At 37.2% G+C, this 9,018-nt stretch overlaps 1 protein-coding gene across 1 annotated transcript in view; it reads left to right on the forward strand.

Annotated features, from left to right (window-relative positions):
- The first annotated feature begins 290 nt into the window (after positions 1-290).
- Positions 291-9,018, forward strand: part of KIAA0232 (KIAA0232 ortholog) — a 19,582-nt gene continuing 10,854 nt past the window's right edge. Inside the window, exons 1-3 of the mRNA XM_010137252.1 lie at positions 291-365; positions 1,573-1,654; positions 2,982-6,279. Coding sequence (XP_010135554.1) covers positions 1,653-1,654; positions 2,982-6,279 — 3,300 coding nt within the window. The 5' untranslated portion in view covers positions 291-365; positions 1,573-1,652. The remainder of the gene's footprint in view (positions 366-1,572; positions 1,655-2,981; positions 6,280-9,018) is intronic.

A 9,018-nucleotide genomic window follows, 5' to 3' on the forward strand; every position in this document is an offset into this window, starting at 1 on the left:
AGAGTTTGAAAAACCTTGGATTTACAGTAATGCAAAAATGTGACTTCTGGTTTGAAACCTCTGGATGAATGTATCTGTGAAATCATTTTGACTTCTGATTAATGTATTTATAGGAATGGATTTATATCTACTAATAATTTTTGTTGTTTTTTTAATGTGTGGTTACCATATAAGAAGAAAAATGTCTGCTAAGATATGTTTACTGTTTTGGTGTGTTTCTATAAAATTAATATTCTTTTTAGTAAGTTATATTTTCTTTATTCCCCTCTTTCCTCCCCTCCCTGGTTTTGTTGTGCAGAGCTCTGGGATTGAAACCTTAGTGGAGGAGCTTTGCTCCAGACTGAAAGACCTTCAGAGTAAGCAAGGTAAGGAATAAATCTTTAACTTTCTGAGGCCATATATTGCATTTATCAATTGTGTAACATTCTTTCTGTGGAGGTGGGGGAGCAGGCTATTAATTCAGTAGCTTTTAATATGGGCCATGCAGTTTTCAAATACATTTCAATAATTTTAATTTAAATAGTTTAAGCAATTCTGTACCAGTGTGCTTTGTTTACCTGAGCAATAGCCATTCACAAGTGGACTTTCCCTCATGAAAAACTATAGCTGTTCATATCCAGCTATGCCTGTGTTTTCAGTAAATTTTCCATATTCAGCATCCTCCACCCCAAAGAAATCAAAATGAAGTTGGCTTAATTCTGTTTCTTTTGCGTATTCATACATGAAAAGAGTAGAGTGGCCTAAAAATTGTCATATACTAGCTATTCCTGTGAAGAGCATCCAAGTAGCCTTCACAGAGAGGTGTGCTTAAAATTTCTGGGCTTTAGGGGAATGATAATGGGGACTTAACTTTGTCAAGCTTAGGGCAGGGAGAGATTATTATAAAATTGTGGTGTCTTCAATGAAGATTCATCACACGGAAATGTTGGTTCAGGCGCATAGTAGCAGCCTTTGACACCTATATTAAAATTACTATGCTTATTGTGTATTATAAATAGGAATAAATAAGGGGAAAATATTTACCTGCTTAAAGAAATATTTTAGCTGTTTCCATTCCCTTTTTCTATTTTTAAACACAAATTAATCAGCTCTTAGTATTCTTACACAACTCTTTACAGCAACTACTGTAGTGGTACGTGGTATTAATGAAATACATGTGAAGTTAGATGCAACCATTCATAAAAATATTTAGTTAAATAGTTGATATCTTAAAAATACTCTTTTATATATAGCAATGTGAGAGGGAGATAAGGATTTGGGTATGAAATAACTTAAAAATTCAACAGGATGTCTCCTTGAGAGTGCGTTGCTGACCATGAAGTTGCATGCAGCCGCTAGTCAGTCATGTTTGGGGAATTTGCAGGACTTAAGACAGCTGTGGAAAACTTGAATCTTGGGTGCTGAGTTGCAATTTCTTTCGGTATAAGACCAAGACTATAAATTGTACTGTTATTTACAGTGTTTTATGAAAATTTACTACTGTTATGGGTATACTTCCTGGTGCTTTTTGTTATAAAATACACTGGCTTTTTGAATTTTTCTGTTAAGCATTGGAATTTTCTTCCAAAACAGAGGAGAAGATTCACAAAAAGTTAGAAGGCTCTTTGTCTCCCGAGACTGATTTATCTCCCACAGCAAAGGATCAAGTAGAAATGTATGCATTTATTATTATTGTTGTTGTTGTTATTAGTATCTGAGATGCTTTTCTCCTTTCACTCCCATATTTTAACACGGTGAAGTTAACTTAGTGGGGAATCTGGAGTTTTGTGGATATTAAGAAATACTTTCTTATTCCTGACATCATCTTTTGTCAAGCTTGTGTATTTAAATATGAGCATTTGGTACCATGAATTAGTTTAATCTCTGGCAAAGTCCTGACTGCTTTCTTTTGACTACATGCAGAACTCAAACCGTACTGTATTTTAGTTTCTCTAAGACCAAGTCAACTAGACAAATTGAAAGCCTTTAAAACAGCATGAATTGACATGTTAGACTTGCAGAGAGAGAATCTGTTTCCTGGTCCAGAACTCTTTGTCCTCTGTTGCAGAAATATGAAAAAACCCCTCTTTTATAACCTTTGGTCTCCTTATAACCAACGCGGGTCTGCTAGTCAGCCAGTACCTGAATCCGGTGTTACTGAAATATGCCGGAGTTTTGTCATTGACTTCTCTTGGAGATACGACTGCTTCTGTGTCTTTTAATAATAAATACTGCAGCAGCAGTCTACTGAAGTGTGGCTGAACGGATGATACTTCTTCAGGAAACTGATTGTGCTAATGTGCCTTTAACTTAATTTAACTCCTGAATGTTTTATAATAGGTTTTCATTGAAATATATGTGATAATAAGTATAAATCTCCTTACTGTCAAACACATGCTACTTTAAATGTCACAGAAAACCTTATTTTAATCTTGTACAAAGCTGTTAAGCATCTTAAATTACTCAAGAACTAATACCTTTTTTTTTGCAATAGCTTTTTCTTAATAACTGGACAATCAAACTATGTAGAATGTAACATATAGTGTCTCATGTAACAAAAGAGAATTTGAAAATGAAATGCAGGACTGAACTGACTGAAATTCAGGACTCCCTCATTTATACTCTGAATCAAACATGTTTAAGGTGACTGTAGTGAATTGCTATATTAGCTAATAAGTGTGGAGTCAGGTCTGCACTGTTCTAAGCATCCACAATTTCTGTTTAAGTGAAGTTTAGTACTCCCTAAAAATGGGAGTTTCACTTGGCGATATATTTTTGAACAGTTATATTAATATAAGCACTTTTAAAGCTTATCTTAATCTCCCCTTTGTTATCACTCAAGTAAGTAGTGCATTGAGTGGCATGTACATACATAGAACAAACTAGATTTTTTGACAGTTAGGTTGGTAGTGTTTTGATGTGCTTTTAGTAATGCTTTCTAATTTTAATGCCCGTCTTTAAGTTCTACGATCTGAATGTCACCTTTCTGTTTTGCTTTTCAGGTATTATGAAGCGTTTCCTCCTCTTTCTGAAAAGCCGGTTTGCCTGCAGGAAATTATGACTGTATGGAATAAATCCAAAGTATGCTCTTACTCTAGCTCCTCATCTTCATCCACAGCTCCACCAACTAGCACAGATACATCTTCTCCGAAGGACTGCAATAGTGAAAGCGAAGTAACTAAAGACAGAAGTAATAAAGTATCTGCCACTGTACAGGAAAGAACCCAGCAGAAGAAAAGTAAAAATGAGAAAGAAAACAAATTTAGTAACAACACTGTTGAAGAGAAGCCTGTTTTGTACAAAAAGCAAGTCCGACATAAGTCTGAGGGAAAGATGCGTCCTCGCTCCTGGTCATCTGGATCCAGTGAGGCTGGCTCAAGTTCTAGTGGTAATCAAGGTGAATACAAGGCATCAGTGAAATGTATTAAAGTAAGACATAAAACAAGAGAGGTTCGAAATAAAAAAGGGCGTAACGGGCAAAGCAGGCTTTCAGTGAAACCTGGTGAAAAGGCCGATAGAAAAGTCCACAGCGGAAGCAGTAGCAGCAGTAGCAGCGGGTCCATCAAACAGCTGTGCAAAAGAGGTAAAAGGCCATTAAAAGAAATTGGAAGAAAAGAAGCTGGCGGTAGCGATGGAAAAGATCTGTATTTAGACAGCAGAAATGAAAAGGAATATAAAGAAGAACCCTTGTGGTATACTGAGCCTATCACAGAGTACTTTGTTCCTCTTAGCAGAAAAAGCAAGCTGGAGACTACATACCGCAACAGAGAAGATATATGTGGTGTAACATCAGAGGCTGTAGAAGAGTTGTCTGAATCAGTGCATGGTCTTTGTATTAGCAACAATAATATTCATAAAACATACCTCGCAGCAGGTACTTTCATCGATGGTCACTTTGTAGAAATGCCTGCAGTTCTAAATGAGGATATTGACCTCGCTGGGACCTCAACATGTTCTCAACCAGAGGACGACAAATATTTAGATGATGTTCATCTGTCAGAACTAACACACTTCTATGAAGTGGATATTGATCAATCCATGTTGGATCCTGGTGCCTCAGATACGATGCAAGGGGAGAGTCGGATTTTAAATATGATTCGACAAAAGAGTAAAGAAAAAACTGATTTTGAGGCAGAATGTTGCATAGTGTTAGATGGAATGGAGTTGCAAGGGGAAAGTGCAATATGGACAGATTCGACCAGCTCTGTTGGTGCTGAAGGGTGGTTCTTGCAAGACCTTAGTAATTTAGCTCAATTTTGGGAGTGCTGTTCATCTTCTAGTTCTGGTGATGCAGATGGGGAAAGTTTTGGAGGAGATTCTCCGATCAGATTCTCCCCTATCTTAGACAGCACAATGCTTAATTCACACATGCTTGCTGGCAATCAAGAGCTCTTTTCAGATATGAATGAAGGGTCTGGTATAAACTCTTGTTTTTCAGTGTTTGAAGTGCAATGCAGTAACTCTGTTTTACCATTTTCTTTTGAAACACTCAACTTGGGAAATGAAAATGCAGATTCCAGTAGCACTGCTAATATTCTTGGGAAAACACAGTCTAGATTGCTAATATGGACCAAAAATAGTGCCTTTGATGAAAATGAACACTGTTCCAATCTTTCAACAAGAACCTGTAGTCCATGGTCACACTCGGAAGAAACACGTTCAGACAATGAGACTTTAAATATTCCATATGAAGAATCCACGCAATTTAATGCAGAAGATATTAATTATGTAGTTCCTAGAGTGTCTTCGAATTATGTAGATGAAGAAATTCTAGATTTTTTGCCAGAAGAAACTTGCCAGCAACAAGCTAGAAATTTAGGAGAAATGCCCACTTTGATTTTCAAAAAAAAATCTAAGCTAGAATCTGTCTGTGGTATTCAGCTAGAACAAAAAGCAGAAAGTAAAGACTATGAAACTACACAAGGGTGTAGTGAAGGCAGTCCTCATGGAGATGGCTACAGCTCAGGGGTTATTAAAGATATCTGGACAAATATGACAGACAGAAATTCTGCAGCGATGGTAGAAATAGAAGGAATAGAAGATGAATTGTTTTCAACTGATGTAAATAACTATTGCTGCTGTTTGGATACAGAAGCAAAAGTTGAAACCCTCCAAGAGCCCAATAAAGCAGTGCAGAGATCAGAGTATCATCTTTGGGAAGGCCAAAAGGAGAATTTAGAGAAGAGAGCCTTTGTCTCAAATGATTTATCAAAAGTAGATGGTGGTGACTATACTACACCATCAAAACCTTGGGATGCTAACCAGGAAAAAGAAAACTCATTTATACTTGGTGGTGTGTATGGGGAGCTCAAAACATTTAACAGTGATGGAGAATGGGCAGTGGTGCCACCTAGTCACTCCAAAGGGAGCTTATTACAATGTGCAGCTTCTGATGTGGTGACAATAGCTGGTACAGATGTTTTTATGACACCAGGTAATAGCTTTGCCCCGGGTCATAGGCAATTATGGAGGCCGTTTGTATCATTTGAACAGAATGAGCAATCAAAGAGTGGAGATAATGGATTAAATAAGGGGTTTTCTTTTATCTTCCATGAAGACTTACTGGGAACTTGTGGTAACTTTCAAGTTGAAGAACCAGGGCTTGAATATTCATTCTCTTCCTTTGACCTGAACAATCCATTTTCACAAGTTCTTCATGTAGAGTGTTCGTTTGAGCCAGAAGGAATTGCGTCTTTCAGCCCTAGTTTTAAACCTAAGTCAATTCTGTGCTCTGATTCAGACAGTGAGGTTTTACACCCCAGGATATGTGGTGTTGATCGAACGCAGTACAGGGCTATACGAATTTCTCCGAGGACTCACTTTCGCCCAATTTCTGCATCTGAACTTTCTCCAGGTGGTGGAAGTGAGTCAGAATTTGAGTCAGAAAAAGATGAGGGAGGTATTGCTGTCCCTTCTCAAGTAGATGTATTTGAGGATCCACAAGCAGATCTCAAACCTCTGGAAGAAGATGCAGAAAAAGAAGGGCATTATTATGGAAAATCAGAGCTTGAATCTGGAAAATTCCTTCCCAGATTAAAAAAGTCTGGAATGGAGAAGAGTGCACAAACATCATTGGATTCCCAAGAAGATTCAGCGGGGATGTTGTCAGTAGGAAACCAAGATCCCTGCTTAGAATGCAGTATGAAAGAATCTCTAGATGGGAGGGCGATGGAGAGCTCTAAAGTGAACTGCAGAATAGTGGAGCCACGTGAGGAGACTGGCAGGTTTTGCAGTTGTAAAGCAGGGTGCCATTTCCCCACGTACGAAGATAATCCTGTTTCTCCAGGAGAGCTCGAAGAGGTATGTGGATATATAAAATTACAGAATTTGCAGCTGGCAGCTGATAATCATCAATTTGTTGTGTGACAGTTCAATTTAAATGCTTGTAATTGTATATCTCTAGAAAATACAGTTTTGTAGAAACACTGGAGGTTCCATCTGAACATAAGAAAAAACTTTTTTACTGTAATGGTGACCTGCTGTTGGTAGAGGTTGCCCAGGAAGGTTGTAGAGTCTCCATCCTTGGAGGTATTCAAAAGACATCTGGATATGGTACTGGGCAGCCTGCTCTAGGTGGCTCAGCTTGAGCAGGGGGAGTTGGACATGGTGACCTCCAGAGTTCACTTTAAACCTCACTCATTCTGTGATTCTGTGAAAAATTAACTATCTTCAGGCATTACGGTGTCATCTTGCATACCTTTAGAAATTATGCATGTGTACACTTTTGTGACTTTAAAATCTGTTTACCTTAGGTTTTAGCATATCTGATTTACATATAAGATGTTAAAATGTGCTTAAAGTTTGAGTAATGAGATACTACTGTTTTTGATTCAAACCTATTTTAAAATTTTGAAGAGAAAGATCAGAAGTCAGTCTTTTCAATATAGTTACTTCCAGGTAAAAGAATTTGGAGTTAAATTATTGTATGTAAACTTCAGCAAAGAAAGGTTTGTAGAAACCTGTAGAAAGGCTTGTTTGTCTGGAAATTAAAATGATCTCTTGTCAGCATAGTCACAAAAAGAAATAAAACATGGATGCAAAATATCCATCACTACCACAGTACTGTAAGGAGGCCTAACTATAACTATGAGTTAAGCTCAAGGTAATTGTAGCCTCAAGGTAATTTCTCTACGTAATTGTAACCATAGGTTAAGTAATGATCAAGAGCAAAAATCCTTTCCAGCCACAACTATCCAGGTGTTTCCTGCTGTGAGTCCCCTCTGCGCTTAGGAAGAAATACTTGACTAACAAAATAATTTGAGTGGCCAGCCCAGAGATATTGTCTGGATAGTTGCATCTTACATTTTCTTTTTCTCTTCAGTCTCCTCGTCCACATACTCAGCAGCTGTAGTATCTACAACTATTAGGAGGGAGATTTCTGAATTTTTATTTGAAGAGTTGTACCCAGCTTGTGTTGTGCAATTGTACACTCATTTATAAGTTTGAAACACTAATTCATGTATGGAAAAGCTAACCTTTCTCTTGCTGAAACTAAAGCTAACCTTCTTGTTGAACAAAATCGAAGTTCCTTATTTTTCTTCTTCCCCGTTTGTTTCTCCTCTCATCTTCCTTTAAATTACTTGCTATTGCAGCTTTTCCCAGTGTCATTAAGTTGATGTCTGCTGCTTGCACAAGAGAAGAATTTTTTTTTTTACCTTCCCAGACCCTTTTTAGACATCTTGGTTCCTACTGCTCTGTTAAGTTAATGGCAATGAAGTGGCTCCAAAAATCTTTTCTGAAGTCTGGGAAGTTTGTGTGTTTGTGCTGGGCCTTGCAAAAAGAGTCACTTCATTACTGAACAGTGCTTGAAAAGCTCTGGTGTTTTATTTTCTTGAAGGTCTTTAGTGCAAAAGGAGAAATAACTGCTTCCCTTGCTCAGGTCACATGATTTTATAGACATTTTCATAGCTTTAAAATTATAAGCCACTAAGAAGTACAAAGGGCCAACAGTCTTCTCAGAAGTGTAGACTCTAGTTTGGTTTGCAATTCAGTGCTTCCTAGGTAGCTTGGGGAGCCTGATGACAACCTAAACTCAGAAAGACTGGGTTAACTAGCCCTCCTGTATCTAGTGTGACCCAGGAGGATGTGTGTGCAGTTGGGACTTCTCTAAGATCCATTAGTGAAGGTAATTGGCTTTTTGGGTTGAGAACATCTATCTAAATTTATTATTGTAGTAAAGTCTATCTGTAAAATTCTTTTTTTAAAGCATTAAAATAATTTTAATATGTTGGTTATGAAGTAAACTTTAATTAGTAAAAGTGATGACTGTATCATGTGCAGTAAGGGGTGCAAATGTTATGCAAGTATGTCTTACGTGTGTGAACTGTTTTTAAGAGTCATATTATTAATTTTCATGAGCATTAAACAAAATCAATATAAAATACCTGGAATTGGAACAGTTTAGGAGTCCTGGATACCCCACATGTACATGTATGGGAAAAAGAGTTGTAACATGAGCAACGGCTATGGAATTGACTGATTAGTATAGATCAATATTTGTAAAGGTTTTTTTTTTTAATGAAACTTCTGTGCTTCCTTTGATCCATAAAAAAAATTAAAATTACTGTTTAACTCATTGTTACCTAATGTGAAGTTTGAGTTGTGTTCTGAAGTACCTCCAATATTTTTGCATAAATAATGGCTGTGAAAATATTAATGTAGACCACAGTGTAATAGTAACACATTCTGTTTTGCATACGTACATGCTGTGCAAACACACATCTTTGGATACCTCCTATTTATAAGACTGTAGGAGAATCTGCTTCAGTTTCCTCCCTCTTACCTTCTATATTGGAGCACGCATTTGAGAATTATAGCGTGTTTTGCAGTAGGAATTTGCTGATAGCTCCTGCAGAAGTTCTTCAAAAGTGAATGATAATGATAATACTAGCCTTTAGATTTAAAAAAAAAAAAACCCAAAAACAAAACCCACAAAAAACCCACCCCAAACAAACAAAACCCAAAAAACCCCAACCCCCCCCCCCAAACCCCAAACAAAAACAAACCAAAAAACCTAACCCTGAGGCAACGGCTTTTTTT

This window comes from Buceros rhinoceros, unplaced genomic scaffold (assembly GCF_000710305.1).
Source record: "Buceros rhinoceros silvestris isolate BGI_N320 unplaced genomic scaffold, ASM71030v1 scaffold14200, whole genome shotgun sequence".
Lineage (NCBI taxonomy): Eukaryota > Metazoa > Chordata > Aves > Bucerotiformes > Bucerotidae > Buceros > Buceros rhinoceros.